Here is a 16796-nt window from a genome sequence, read left to right as displayed (position 1 = left end):
TTCTTTTTCCTCTTTTATTCCTATATTATCAGTCCAGCACTGATAATAGCATGCCTATGATGCTTACCCTAAAAAGATCAATTATTTAGTGTTTGAGATTTTTTTTTTAAGTCATGCATGTATTTTTTACAATCCTGTCCCACCCTTTCTTTCCATGGATCTTCTGTGCATCTGAAATAGCTTTACTGGTTTATTTTACATTTGAAAAGAGTTCATAGAAGTAACTAAGTGAGACAAGCTGAAAAGTATTTAGCTCAGTGTAAACATTAATTTAAAAATTGGGTGTGGGACAGATGTCTTTTTGGTTTGAGTTTTGTCCAATAGCATGAAAGGGGAGAGCAAGTCAGAATTATTATGAATAATGTATGATTTCTCCTGCAAGCATCCAAGTAAATGGTTAATTTTACTGTTGTGATAACTGTCTTGGCCACTCTGATCATACAAGTACAGTAGAACACACACCTATCTTGAACCAGCAATTCTATAGTAGCAAATAAAGACCAGGTTCACCATTGCCTTGAACAGTCTTCTTTTGTAAGAAGTTGCCTGTGACACCTGGTTGATATCACTACATTTTTTTCGTTCTTGCTTTTTCTCCCACTGTGATCACTTCTTACAACAAAACCAGTTTTAGCAATAGAACCAGTGCCATCAATATATTTGAAGCAGAGGATTAGAGAAGTAAATTAGAATTTCAAAAACAGCAAGGAGAAATTCTTTGTACCATCAAAAGACTAATGCAAATTAGATGTGTTTGGAACAAAACGTAGAAGTAAATTCTTAAACCAAGGGAATATGTAATCATGCAGGGACTTGGTACTGCTATTTGCCTATAAGTCAGAACAGAAATCATGACATATAAACCAGCCACACAGCACCTTATGATTAGCCATAATTGTTTAATTTTCTAAAAAAGACAACTTTAAAAATGTGATAGCCTCATTTGGACTGAGTTATAGAAAATAAGACTTTATTAACAAAATATTCTCAAGGATGTCCATCTATTTCTAAATAATGCTTTATCAGTTTCTCAGTGCATTGTATTTTCTAGTCTAAAATTTCAACAAGAGCATTTAATTTTTCAAGTATCATTTTTTTTTGAAATATGATATACAGATCTGATCAATCTTCAACCTCTACAGACTTAAAACTTTTCTCTCAGTAAGGGAATCAATAGGTGAAGAAACTCTAATAATTTTCCATCTGCCTGTGTTCAGCAACTTATCGTATCGCAGGGATCACTTTTCAGATGTACCCATTAACTGTAATAGGACTGTAGAAGAATGGTCTACTGCAGCTTTACTAATTCCAGCATAAAGATGTCACACATCTGTGTTGTGGCAATGACTGAAAAAAAAAGATCCTAATCTTGATAAGGTTGTCAGACTTCAATATAAAATTGAAAGGTGAATTAGCTCATTATGACATACTGCTTCTCTTCTCTCCCAGTTGTTGAAAGGAAACATACAGAACATTAAAAAAATCATTCTGTACAAAGAGGATTTTTCAGAAGTATTTTTTTGCTATGTGGAGCCCAAAAGCTTCTGGAGCAGTATTATTGCCAGCTGTGACCCTGATCTTTCTTTTCTAAATGCTGAAAATGCTTGGAAATGTTTCAACCTTCTACTTACAGAAATAATTAATTTATGTAATCAATTATCACGGTAATATTGAATAGTAAATTCAAAATTCTTTCTAGAAATAAAATTGCTGAATTACAGAAATGTTTAGCCTAGATGATGTTCTTCAATTACAAGAGTCAAATGTTTGTGATGGATCTATATCCTACACTATTCTCCATCAGAGGAAACAGCTATTGGGGGACAGAGATCCTAATCCAAAATCTAAGCAGTGCAATTTGTGCACCTAAAGAGTACCAAGTTAGCCTTAAAATTAGGTGTCTGTCAAAAAGATGAAAATTAAATAATAGGTTATTTCACCAAATATATTCATTAATATTAATTAATTTCACTAATTCTTTCTGAACAAACTAAGATGAAAGGTTAATAAAAATAAAAGGTTTTAATATAAAGTTCAAATTTTATTATTCAAATATTTAGAGAACTTTATTCAGCATTTAGTGATGCCCGTGTCAACATAGCCTGAGATCTCTCTTATGAAAGTGAGAACCAAATAGATATTAAGTATGTGTGGTCAGACACAAAGTGTATTTACTCCTGCCTCTTTATACCCTCAGCTGCTCAAATTTTTTGCTGTGTTAATTTTTTATATGGATCAGTTTCTCAAACCATTTCGCAAGGAGAGATCATGACAAGGCAGGAATAATCAAACAAAGTGGAGAAGGACAAGAATCCTCTTTCAGTTTATGCCATCTTAAATTCTCAGATGAACTTGAGAGTCTCCCTTTATCTTTCCCTCTATATGCTGGGCACCTGCCACTCATAAACAAGTCTGACTGGTTCTAGGACAAGAAAGCATCAGTCACTAGTTTCAACACACCCCAAACACAGCACAACACAAGAGCCCTCTCATGCTCTCTTCAACATCTGCTTGGTATTTAATGATCCCACCTATACTTCAGCAGAGAAAATATGTGACAGAAAATTATATGCAGAATTAAAGCAGCATCTGTTATTGTAAGACTACAAGCACTGGAGAATCTCTCATAGTAGGAAAGGCTGAGAGAACTGGAATTCAGCCAGATGGGAGAAATTAAGGCTCACAGAGGATCATATCAATGTGAACAAATACCTGAAGGGAGGGTGTAAAAAACGTGGAAGAAGTTTAATTTCAGTGGTGCCCAGTGACAGGAGCAGAGGTAATGGTCACAAACTGAAACTGAAGGTGTTAACCAAACACCAGGAAACACATTTTTACTGTGAGGATAACTGAGCACTGGTAGAGGTTGCCCAGAGAGGTTGGGGCATCTCTGTCCTTGGAGGTATTTGAAAGACATGTTAGCATCACCCTGGCTACCAGCTCTAGGTACACCTCCTTGAGCAGGGAGGATGGACCACATGATCTTTCCAACAAGATCATTTCCAACCTCATTCATTCTGTGGTTTTGTTGGTACGGAATGTGGTATTTCCATATTTAATGAAAATTATTGTAGCTAATATCCCGGTTTGCTTCAGGTTAAATACTTTCTAAATATTTTCTGTGAGACATATGTCAATACCTGTTCCAGAACTGCAGATCAAAAAACTAAAAATTGTAATGAATTTTATAATTTATCAAAAAAAACCCAAGGTTATCTTTGCTCCAAACAGTTGCTTGTTGCCTGAGATTAAGGCAAAAATATGTGTCCATATCTGTTGTCACTAATGTGCCTGATAAATGTGTGGTACCTTGCTGACATCCCGAGAAAAGAAATTAATGAAGCTGGACTCCCTCTCCTCGTAAAAAGACCATATTCTTCAAGGCAGTATGAATCATATCCCTACTATACTCACAAAACAATCACTTATTCTATGTAAAATGTTTTACATCTCTCTGGATGACATTATCCTCCTCTGTAAGCATGCCACCTAGATAAATCAATGTTATTTGATGTGAAGTAAGTTTTATTCCAAACAGGAAGAGATAACTGAACTTGGATTTGCTATCAATGACAGACAACTGGAGCCTGTGGTCACAGCATCTTAACTGATTTTCCTTTACTTTTTCTTTGTCAAGGGATGAGGGCTAAAGCTGATATTATGTCTTATTACATGTATTTTTAAAAATATCTGTGTGTATTTCTTGAATTATGCATGAGTTCTGATTTCAAACATGATTCTAACCATGAGAATCCAAGATTTTTCTCACCAGGGCCCTGTGAAGTCGCACTGAGAAGATATTGTGTATAACAATAGAAATATGTTAGGAAACAATGGAACAATTGAAACTCAAATTTGTATTTAAATTATTTATTTGGTTTGGGATTTTAATGAATAATAATATTATTAAACAGCAGTTCTAATTTCATAATTTTTGATTTTTTTATTTTGAAGACTGTATGTATGACTTTTCAATATTTGATACAGGCAGAGTGTGTACAAATTTGATGTTGATGTTGATTCTCACATTATAACATAATTTTAAAAAAATTCAGTAATGAAAATCAGAATATGAGAATGAATGTAACAAATATTTGAGAGTTTGTGTTGGCAAAATGTATGTACTGCAGAGCATAAAACTTAGTCTGGAAACATCAAATTCTGTGTTATGTCACCTACTGGACTTAGATTGAACACCTCACTACACACAATGTGTGAAATATGGTAAGCTCTTTTTGGTAATGTAGGTTTTGCCATTGTTTTAACAAATTTATTTTCCAATCAGCTTCTTTATTGAACTTCTAAGCTTGTATTAATGGAATAATCTCCATTGGAAAACAATGTTATTTAATCTTCTTTTTAGGCATTTTAAAACTGTGATATTAAAGAGTAGATGTCTTTCATCTCTGATGTATAAAACTACTTTAGAGTGTAAGCTCCATGGAGCAGGGACTTTTTTAGTCACACATGCTTGAAAAGAGGTTGGTATCTTTCAGATGTCATTGACATTTAAATAACTATCAACTGATATGCAAATATTTTAGAACAGTTTCATGACAAATATAAATTAATTATAAAAACAATTGTTTCTATAAGGGAATATACAAAGTATCTTCAGAAATATAAACTAACACACATTGTCTGCATGGGTTTTGCTTAATGGTAAAATACAATCCCTTGAAAATCAGATAAACGGCTGATGTGAAAAATGAAAACTATTTATTCTAAGTGTAATTTCAGTGTTCATGACTTCCTAACAATTCAAACACACTTTTTTGTAAGTACTTCTGAATTCAAAATACATTTCCTATTTCATATCCTATAAAAAATGGAGCTCATCTAAATTGTATTCAGATACATACATAGCAAACAAATTAATTAAAAATAGGTATTTTATACTCACATAACTAGAGAACAATTTAAAAATAAACACAATTTTTCTTCTCCTGTTTCATTTGGTGAACATATTTGTTTCTCAGTTTTTCAGTATTATTGAGCAAATAAGTTCCTACAACCTACACTTTATATTTCAATATAATTACATTATATTAAAAAGCATAATTGGATACTAAGCTATTTCTAGTTATGTGTTAGATACTTAAAACAGAGTGATGCCACAGAAGCTTTTCATTTATCATATTTTCTTTTGCTTAGTGTTGTTGAATGCTGGCTTTTTCTGATGATGTATAAATTTCATGTGGTAATGCCATAAGGCTCAAAAATTTGTTCTATATATGTGTGTCACAACACTGTTTGTTATTTCACAGCAATGATTTCCATTAGCAATCATAGAACCATTTCAATTCTGTTAAAGCTTCTAATATCTCATTTTTAAAACATAGCTTGGCTTGTGTGGACAGAAGACTCATATGAGAAATATGTTCATTTTCACCAGGAAGGGATATGAGTGGTGAATATATTTCTGCAATTAGAGTGAATGCACAGGATTTTTTTGTGCTGAAGTAAAAATCAATATAGCAGCAAGTGAATGCATTTTGGATATATCTTTTCTCTGCATAAATGTTTACAAATGTATATAAAAACAGCGCAGATGATAAACAAAGATGAAATAATAGACTGATCTAATAACAAAGAGACACATCTTGTTCACATATTCATAAGACTTGTAGCAAAAATATGTAGCAGTACATATTTTGCCTTTAGTAATAGGCAACAGCTGTAGCTGTCCCTAGCAAAAGCACATGAGCCAATCATGTCACTGACAGCAGGTAACACGATATAACAAAGAAAGGTGGTGTGCCATAATGTGTCAGCACGCAGAGTCACTCACAGCACTCCCATGAAATCAGTAGCAGAAATGTTTATAGATTCTAAAAGAATCAAAGGTGTATTATCCTACAGAACTTAGGAAAGCTCACACATAATGACCACATTGTAAATAACTCCTTTCCTTCTAAACAAAATTAATATGTTGCCATGGTACCCAAGAGGAATCCCATGATTCTACTTCAGGCAAACTCCTATTGTTCTGAGTAAAAGATTAGCAAGGACCACTGCGAGTAGCCCTGAACAAATCATCTGGCTATGTAAATCTGCACAGCATTGTTGTTTCAAAAGGTCATGTTGCTTTTTTCTGATAAAAATCGAAGTCCTACACTTGCATTCAGATAGTATTTAACATAAAAATCCTAATAAAAATGCCCTCTCTGAAAAATATCTGATCTTCTTCAGATAGCTCTCATTGTACAAATATCATGGCTATTTCAGCAAAAACCTCTCTTACAATAAATGTAGTACTTTGACAATTGATGAAAAGGAAATAGATATATGAGCCCAAATATGTGAAATTCAGTCAAGACTTCCCCTTTCACTGTCTTATTTATTATTTTACTGAAGTATAGTCATTCATGTACCCTGATATCTTTTCTTGTAATGAAAGAAATCTTAATAGCACATTTTGTAACCACTATATAGGTTAGTATTTATAGGAGTATTCACATTGTAGAAGCTTTGTAATATGAATTTGTTGAATTTTAATATTTTAACAACTTTTAGATCCATGTCCATTTGTAGGTCACTTCTTTATTTTTGTCCAGGAAGAAAAAAAAATTATATAAGGAACTTCCATAGCATTTGCATGAAATCTTTATGCTTGTCTTTCCAGGTCCTGAAGGGATTTCCAGAATGCTTACAAGCCGACATCTGTCTGCACCTCAACCAAAATTTGCTTCAGAATTGCAAAGCTTTCCGGGGGGCCAGTAAAGGCTGTCTTCGAGCTTTGGCTATGAAATTTAAGACAACACATGCACCTCCTGGAGACACTTTAGTGCACTGTGGAGATGTTCTCACTGCTCTTTATTTTGTGTCAAGAGGCTCCATTGAAATCCTTAAGAGTGACATTGTTGTAGCCATTCTTGGTAAGTACATTATTACAAGGTATATTAAAAGACTCAGAATTTTAAAAAATATATTTATTATTGCTCCTGGGACAGGAAATTTGTAAAATTTACTACCAATTTTTTTAAAATCAAGCAAAGAAATAATTTAAGGAAAATCTACATTACTGCAATAATTCATGTGCACCAAAGAGCCCACATCTTCGAATTTCTAAAGATTTATCTTTAGCCACGTCAATGCCTAGGTAGAGGATAAGCTGCAAGTTGAGGCAAGCAGATTTCCAATTATTCCAGTTCTGATTATACTGGAAAATCAAAACTCAAGACCACTCTGTTCTTAAACAGTGATGTAGGCATTGGCACACATAGATTCCTCTATTTGCTAACTGGAGCAATCTACTCTGAGCATTCAAAATGTCTTCTAGAGATTTTCAGAAATATCTGTTCTGCCCACTAGGCATAAACAAAAAGAATGACAGCTAAATTTTATCTAGAAGTAATAACACCAGTGTTTCCTCTATATGTCTTAACATTCTTGTTTGTATAGCATAATGAGTTTTCTTTCCTAACAAAGTTGGCTCAGGGCAATGCTCAGTCCAGCTGGGAGCTCACCTGAAGCTGGTTAGCTATAGCAATATGAAAAGTAAAATAACTAAAACCTTACATAATATGACTACAGATTTGTTTCTCCAATTTTATATTGGATAATAAGAATGCAAAGAATAATTGAGTAGATGAGTAAGGATTTTGATGTACAGAAGAATATACCAGCTGTAATATCATTCATATGTTGTCTTTCTGTTAATTGGCCACTGTAGGAGCTTACACTCAGAAAAGCAGCTGAAGCAAGATGTGGACTAGGGGCAGCATGTTGCTATATTTTGACTGATTATTCTGTTTATACTTTGCAGGGTGGATATGTGAACAGAACAAAGGTGTGCCTAAAGCAATCCTTCCCTAGGTTTAGATAGTGTTATCAAGATAATTTAACATCTCATTCTGTTGCAGCTCATCATCTGGGCCAGCTTTAGGCACAAACAAAGTAGGGAGCATGCAATTATAACACTGTGAGGTTTTTACTTAATTGTGTAAGAGTCTTGCCCTGATTATGAGTAGTGTGGTTCATCAAGGAATCCATCTCTCATATCAAAAATATGTACATTTCTGCTGCATCCAAAATAAACTGAGCCCATATCTGTTGTATATTTTCAGTTTTTTCCTCTTTCTGAAAAACCTACACACAGAAATGAACATAAAAACTACTCAGTGCTTTGTGATCTGGACAACAGAGTAGTCCAACAGAGGTAGCATGGATAAAATTTTCACCTTTAACAACTATTTCAGCATCATCAAAGAAATCAAAGTGTTCTGAGAAATGGGTTTCTCCCCAGTTTTCCTCAAATCATCAGCACTGTCTGATGTGGATGAGCTAAGTTTCTTTAACACTGATCTGCCAACAGTAATTCTTCATCTAATACTTAGATAACAGAATGAATCTGAAATCTACTGTCTCTTTCAGCTTTGCAAACCAGATATAAAAGTACTGCAACCATGTCAATACTCTTATTGCAGAGAAAGTTTTATATGCCTTGAATAAGGACCTCTGAATTCATAAACATTTAGGGCAGAAGGAGTAGATAGTCAAACCCTCATTTTGTCTGTTTCCTGTTACATTTCATATGTTTATCTGTTATATCTAATGAACTGTATTTTATGAAATAAAAGAAGATATGAAGAGATGAAAATAGGATCCCTTTTCATGGCAGTTTATTTCCATGTTTAATCACCTTTATTGTTAAAAATGTGTGCTTTATTTCCAGTATAAAATAATCTTGCTTCAATTTCTTTCCATTGGTTCTTCCTATGCTTTCCTTCTTATATTCTAGAGATATTGAATACCAAGCAGTATAATCAGGTTATCTCTTATTCTTCCCATGTTCAAGATCCTTACTATAAATCAGCCCTTAAATTACCTTTTGCATTTTTAACCTGCAGTTTTCAACTTACATAAAAAAAAAAATAAGAAAAAACAGAACTGCTCTTAGTAACCCAATGTGAAAGGCACAAATGTTTAACAGAGACAAAAAATCACCACTGTATTCTTTTTTACCTGTGGAGAAACATCTCCCTTGCCATGATCACTGTTCTTTTCCACAAGTGTTTTCTTAGTGCCTCCCCAACCCTATTTTGCAGGTAACCCTGAAACCCTTAGTGTAGAGTATATTTTCACTGTTTTATGGCTGCAGCTGCTTTGCTTTGATGAAGTTTAGGTGCAGTTTGGCAAAAAAAGAGCAATAAATTAGAGATGACAATCTTAACAAACACCTATTGCAAATGTGTCAACATTGATTGGAAGAATTGTAATGGTATCAAAACAGAGGCAGATGTGTTTAAAGAACTTGTTCAAAAGAACTCCTGCATCTTACAAGCTTTGTATTCCTTCCAAAAAATATAAAAACAAAGTAATTTTCTATTAAAATATATTTCAAGTACAGTCAGTTCCTTCATATAATTCTCAACAAAATGATATTGCAGGCCAGACAAGTCCTGTACTGGACTGGACAATAGAAATTTCATCTTTGCTGTCATAATACAATTGAAATTGCCAAATAATGCTTTTAGAAGAAAGGACAAAGGAGCCTGCTCAAATCATGTTGTTTTGATGAAACTGAAGAAAAATTGTGATGAAACATTCACTTAGTTCAGTTACATGTATTTTCATGGATCTTAATCGTTTCACTTTTAATACTTAATAATACTGCTTTTTCTTTATATATGTGCAATGGGAATCTGACTGTATCACTTCATGTAAAAGCAAGTATTCTACGCCTGTGTCATAAAGAAATGCACCATTCAGTGTAATGGCTTATTCATGTTTAAAATAATAACCTCCGTTTAATTTTCTTTCTGCAGGGAAAAATGATATTTTTGGAGAGATGGTACATCTTTATGCAAAACCAGGAAAGTCAAATGCAGATGTGAGAGCTTTAACTTACTGTGACTTACATAAGATCCAGAGAGAAGATCTACTAGAAGTTTTGGATATGTACCCTGAATTTTCTGATCTCTTCCTCACCAATCTGGAGCTAACTTTTAACCTGAGAGATGAAACCACAAAGGTACATATAATAAGTTATTTTTATTTCTTAATATTGGGCCAAATCTGTCCCATAGTAACAAAACTTGAAAATAGTATTTGAAAAACTAAGGTTAACATAATTAAAAGCTGAAATGCTGTATTAAAAAAATATACTCTCCTGATGGCTTCTACTGAAGTCAGTTAAACTCAGCAGAAGTGAATGAAATTATTCCGATGATGTTAATCTAACAGGATTTGGTTCTATATTTAAATAGTATTAAGGCTTCACCCAGGGGGATTTTGTTAAAGCCATGGAAAATATGGTTTTATTAGATGACTACAGCCTAGGTCACCACAAGGGGTACTTTTGACACTAAATGTAATTGTACATCCATAAAATAAGGATAAATCAGATAATCCAGATTCCTTCTGTGTCTAGCAATAGAAAACATTTAATTGCCTTTCAAATATGAACTGTTAATTCCCTTATCTTGGTATGCACTCTACCTCCTAGGGGACTAAAAACTTACAAGGGACTTTTCAACTTTCACTCATTCTTCAGATTTGCAGGCATTTCTTGGTCTCTTTTTCCCACAGTGACTGTCCTAATTTGTCCTTTTGCACAAATTAGATCTTCAGGAAAGTCAAAATATGACTAATGTTTCCTAATTTCAGATTGATAGGATTACTCTGACTTGGGAAAGCAAGTGGACATTTGGTTAAAGGGGGAGTGGGGAAATTCTCTCTTGTGCTGCTGAGGCTAAAGGCTTCCCCAGAAGATTGCGGGTACCCCAGCCCTGGCCACTGGGCAGGGACTACACTGCCCACAGAATGACTGATTTTCATTTCATTATTTTGTTGATAATGCCATTTTGTGGCTTCCTAAAAGAAAAACAGAGATTTGGTGAGAAGGAACTAACATAATTTGGCCTCAAAGGCCTTCTAAGAAAAAAGGAGAAAAGAACACTAAGTTTTGGGCTGTAAATCATAAGGACATCTTTGCGAATCAGGTGTGGATACTTATTTTTTTAAAAAATTATAAAAAATGCAGCTTCTAATAAGGAATGTCACTTCTTTCTATTATGACCATTTTTTAATAAAATATTCTGAAAATAAAAGACCAATTATATTCTTTTTTTCAGTCATGCTGTTGTATGTATTGAAAAGGTAATAATTATTAATTACATGTAAAACAAAACACAATTAATGTATAGTCTAGTGATAAATTTAAGTTAAAACTGAATGTCCATATATTTGAAAAATTTCTTGAGGATAATTTCGCATTAATGATCTAAGTCTAAGTAATTATATCTTGAAATTACATTGTCATGTTTTATCATTATTTTTTCCTTCGATCAGAGACAAGGAAGGCAGGAGAGGCTCAGCCATGCTTCTGAGCTTGCAAAATCACAGTTTTTCTCTAGCAATTCCACTTACTTTCCACTGTCTATTGCAATCCAGAAACTAATCCCCCAAAAGAATCATTGATCATATTCTCATTTTCAAAACATCACTCAGATCTAAATTTGTTATCAGAATAATAGGTGCTTCTGCTTCAACTTCTGCTCCTGCCCTCTTGTTTGTATCAAAGTACCTTTTTCTTCCTGCAGTTATTCTACCAGTGGGCCACCACTGAAGCATATTACTTGCCAGGTTTAAAGTGAAGGGAAAGAGAAAGATGTAAATGCTTCCCAGCTCCCCTCTGCCTTTCTCCCACATGCAAATCTGCTTACTTGAGTGGTATGGGAGACCTCACTAGTACAGGGAATGGAAGTAGGTATGCAGAGCAAAACTGGTGTTATATTTGCTAATTTGTAAATTTCTTAAAGTAGAAAAAACAAGAGTTAAATGCATATTTTACCTACTGGTAAAAAAAGCACTGCAATCTTCTTAAAATGGATAGAAAAAACCAACACTGTGTTCTGGTACAGAAATAAGTATCTGAATGCTCTATATCTGATGAAGAGGAAGGGAGGAAAGGAGGTAAAGTGCCTGATACTTGTTAGGCTTATATTTATTGTAAAACATAACCTTAATAATCACTGCAAACTGTAACCTTTATAATAATTACCATAAGTTAAATATAAATATAATTTCAATTAATTACCACTTTATTTCTTGAAATAGTATACATTCTCTGTTAGAGGTTATTTTATTTTTTTCATTAATTTGTATAAGGTTATGTAAACCAGATCTGTGCAAGTTCAGAGAAGTTGATAACACATGAACACATGTATTTCCATGTAAACTTATTATCCGTATAATTTTATTTCACCATTAGGTGATGACAGTGTTGGTTTTGCTCAATTTGCATAAACTTTTTTAATATTAGCCCTGGGCACTTCCATTCATTAGCCGGTGATGGAGAGGCAGATGCAGACTGACTTTAATATTGCCTTTTTTAAAGCTTGAACATGATTAACAGTCAATCACCTATTGCAAATCTCCCTCTTTAGATGGGACTAATCTGTCATTCTGTTCCATATTTCATTTATCAAGTCTGACCTCGTAATAAGATCACAAACTACCAATGATACAGATGGAGATAACTGCAAACTACGAAGACGGAAATTGTCCTTCCAAAGTGAAATAGAGAAAGGTAATTAACTTCGTTTCTTACATGAGACAGCACCACCTCATTATTCATTGGCATTTCACTTGGTAACGCTGGGTACATTAGGGTCCCTTGTTGGCTTGAGAATCCAGCTGGGCAGCAAAACTTCTCTGTGCATTAACCCCCACATTCTCATGTGTAACTAGAAGATATATGTCTCACACTTCCATGGCTTCACATCTGTCTGTGAAGACCTGTTCCAACATTAAGCTACTTTATTGCCTTTGAGGCATGCATATATATATGTGTATTATCTCTTAATATATATTTTCTGAGATGCCATGTTTTAAACTGTGTGAACAACCTGGTCTGTGGATTATTTTATCACCTTAGAAAAGTGCTTTGTTAAACTTGCTAGAGGTAGTGTTTGTTTCTCCCTGGAATTCAAATATTTTAAAAATTTAAAATTTAAAATATTTCAGGACACTGTAGATTCACCATACTCTGATTTTGATCCATATAGTAATGTGTAAAAGGTTGTTCTGGCAAAAATTTAGGTAATATTTTATGTTCTTACATTCACATCAGCAGCTTTTGAGAGTAAACCTAATGAAGGAAAATTCAGTAAAGCATTAAACTTTTTTTACCAGTATTCACTACTACTGAATACCAGGAACTGTATACAGTAGATCTATTCAGACAGCAACAGTCGTGAAGACAGCTAAGCTGATATTCATGGATTTTCATTGTTAAGTAGGGAAAACACAATTCCTTGAATACCATTACACTTTTATGGTTGAATCATTTGTCTGACAAATTACTGTTTTTGTTATGCCTGTCTTTCACACTCCACAGTTAAACTTCAGTCCTAAATGCAGCGTAGAACCAATTTATAGGGTAGCAGAGTAGCTGATAATAAGTGGCAACAGTTAAATATCCATAGCAGGTATAATGTTCAATGAAGAGATTCTAACCCAGAGTGTGGCTATTCAGAACAATGACATTCCTGTTCGATCAAAGAAGCATCTTTAGGGCAGGAAGCCAAAACTGACAACAAATCTGTCAGGAAAATGTCCCCATGAAATATTCAATCTGCTCTTCACAAAGAATCTGTTGACAGAGATACTTTGCCTGACTAACCTTCACATTTCTTATGAGAAAACATATGCTGCTACCTAGACAAGATGGAAGTGATCTTTTATGTTGTGCCTGCTGTAGAATTGCAAATAGGCTACTCCGGTGCCAGTGAGGTTCCAAGACCCCTAGGTTTTTATGGTTCTTGCCCAGTCAATTACACTGAACATCCTCTTTGAAATATTTGTTTGCATTACTTTTGAAAGAATATAATTTCCCACAGTTTTGTCTCTAAAAAAAATACTTGCATCATTGGGGAAGAAGAGGCAAGAGTGGCAGGCTCCTTAGGCCTGGCAATGATTGTACAGCACCTGGTAATATCTGGGTTAGGCAGAAGTGAGGTACATTGGAAGTCCATCTGAGGAGAAGAGAAAACAAGTAGGAGTCCTTTGCCAAGTACTAAGTATACTTTTGGTCCACTGGCTTACTGCCCCTCTCTGGTCTCTTTTCAGATTCTCTACGTGTTCCCATGGCCACAGCAGACACCTCATAGTCATAGATCTTCAGTGTTACTTTTCTGTGGCACTTCCCACATCCTCTTTGAGGTTGTAAAGTAGGTTCTACTAGAGGTACTGCTGGTTTTTAAAGTCATGTTCTATTGATTTCCACCCTTTATATGTAAGAGGGAGTGGCATCTTATTTTGATCCAGCATAGTCAGTCTATAATGATAAATATTTGGAGAGGATCCTGCAGAGTTTTTCAGAACTGGAGGAGAAAAGACACAGTTTCTGAACAAACAGCTGGAAAATGCATTTCTGGCCACTGTGTGCCAAAAGGTAAAAAAATACATGTTGTATGAAAATCATATTTTGATTTCAGAACTACAGTTTGAACAGGATAGAGACTTCTGTTCTTACTGTTATATTTTGATATTTTATTTTGCAAATAGAGGCATGCTTGGTAAATGCTCTTCATACTAGCATTCTTTACTTTCAGCTGTTGACCTACTAGCATATTATGCAGCTTGAAATTTTATTTTTTCTATCTTCAGTGTGATCATGATGTTTTCTCTGTTTTGGAGTGCTAAAAATGGGATTGTGTTATCTCAGCCTTTAGTTCATGCTAGCCTGATTTGGACATTGTTTCCATGGTAACTCTTCCTGCACAAGTTTTATCAGGGGTTAAACAAAATCAACACAGCTCTCTTTTATGCATCTGTAGTTAGTATCCCTGGTTCTCCAGTTTCACACAAGACCTTGCCACTCTACATATACATAATTCCACGATTTCTATCCTGTGTCAATAAAAACTGATCTTAACTACTAAGGCTTGTAAGAGCTCTGTCATAGTGTGATTTTAGAGGCTACAAGACTATTTGAGAGACCAGCTTGTTCTCTGGATTTTAGAATCAGTTGCAGTCTCAGAAGAGGTCCCCTGCAAAAATTAATGTACACACTACATAGTAGTTTACACTTGCTCCCACCCTAAAGAAATTTACTGCATGTCTTTCAGAACGATGGATGGTCCTTCTTGCACAGTTGCAGGTGCAGACTTAGCCAGTTGCCATAGATCCTTGACAGCCAGCCAAGAAACTCTCTGAGACTGCTTAAAATTAGCAGCATTCCTGCCTGGCAGTTCCAAACAAAGCTCTGACCTGGGTTGGCAAGTTAGCCTCCTGCTGAAAACTTTGTGACAATGAGCTGCTCCATCTATACTCAATTGTCATTTTTAGCAGTGCAGAATACAATTTTTTTCTTGCCCATTTTTCATTTACTTCTACCAGTTATGTGTGGGTTAGCTAATTTCAAGGGAAATACATTCAGGCAAGAACTTTCTTTTTCTCTGCTATTTCTGAATGCAGTTCTATTATCCCATGCATTTCTAGAGCTGTTTACATCAATATAAAATCCAATATATGGGTGGGAAATGCACAGTGTAAGTAAACTCACTGAAAGCCTGAAAACTTGGGGCTTTAACTGTTCTGAAGTTCAAGCCTTACCATTTTTGTAGCAACTTTTTAAACCTTTTCCTAATGTTGGCTCTAAAACCTTAACTTTCTTGGGACTGTTCTAGTGACAGCAGGGCCCAGGAAACTTATAAAAAGAAAATTTTAGTTCCATGGATGTGATTTTAAGTGGTCACTAAGCAAAGTTCTCACAGATTCTTGTATACCTTGGGGTTTGCATTTGCCCACATTGACACAGATTGTAACAATCAAGTGGGATATAAAATACATTATGTTTCATTCTTAAAATATTATTAACTAGTAAACTTGTATATTGCTTAATTTGAAGAGTTATGTTTCCTGATCAGACTTTTCAAAAAGTGTCTACTGATCAATTCTCAAAGTAAGCACAAAAGCCAGAATTCTAAAAGACTTCTAACCGAATCTTGATTAATGTAACTACCTTAAGTGTTCATTGCTTGTAGGTGTTTTTTGGGCTAAGAAGCCAAGCCATATTAACACAGCTTTATTACACAAAGTATCTAGAGGCCATTTGATAAAAGGCCATAATCTATCTTGATTTAGATATAGAAGACAACGAAACGTTTCAGGAACTGATTCTCCTGCCTGAAACTATGGAGTACTAAGAGAATGGGGAAGCATCCCCTGGCCTGTTCTTTCCCATTCTGGTACCCTCCCTCATCTTACTTATCTAAATACTTTATTAATAGATGCTCAGCCAAACACTGTGCCATGTTCCCAGAATGAAAGTCAGGTAAGAATGTGGATAAAAATTAAAGCTCTTACTTAACTGTGTTAAACTGTTAATGTTTTGTTAATGAAGCTGGCTTGGGCTTAATTAGCAAAGTTTCTAATATTCCACTGGTGTTTGGTCATTAAATGACCAGGAAACAACTTATGTGTTGGCAGGAATCATATGGCTGGAAACAAGATTTCATGTCCCCTGAATCTTACTTAATAATTAAACCCCAAGCAAAAAAAATAACTGGTCATCAAAGAGCCCACCAGTGCAGTGTTCCATCTGCTCCTATGAATGTTACTGCTGCAATCACATTGCCTGGGCGCCACCTCAGGGAGCTCCACATAAAAGTCTTGTTTCCAGGAGTTACTCCCAAAAAGGCTGTTTCTAAAGGCCAAATCTGATCGAGATATTGTGTGCAGTCACACATATCTATAGCTATCCTTTGAAATAAATAGTAATAATAGTACTATGGTGAAAGCTGAATCCCTTCTAAAAGAGAAGAGAATTCTAAATTTGATAAGAG

General features: G+C 34.7%; 1 protein-coding gene across 5 annotated transcripts in view; it reads left to right on the top strand.

Annotated features, from left to right (window-relative positions):
- Positions 1-16796, top strand: part of KCNH7 (potassium voltage-gated channel subfamily H member 7) — a 211418-nt gene that overhangs the window by 175231 nt on the left and 19391 nt on the right. For all 5 annotated transcript variants that reach the window (XM_085584311.1, XM_085584310.1, XM_085584308.1 and 2 more), the window contains 3 exons: positions 6626-6878; positions 9771-9976; positions 12436-12535. In XM_085584311.1, the coding sequence (XP_085440437.1) occupies positions 6626-6878; positions 9771-9976; positions 12436-12535 (559 nt within the window). The remainder of the gene's footprint in view (positions 1-6625; positions 6879-9770; positions 9977-12435; positions 12536-16796) is intronic.

Source organism: Lonchura striata, chromosome 7 (assembly GCF_050655825.1).
Source record: "Lonchura striata isolate lonStrDom1 chromosome 7, ASM5065582v1, whole genome shotgun sequence".
NCBI lineage: Eukaryota > Metazoa > Chordata > Aves > Passeriformes > Estrildidae > Lonchura > Lonchura striata.
Note: the sequence above shows the minus strand (reverse complement) of the source record. Positions and strands in the feature narration are given on the sequence as shown.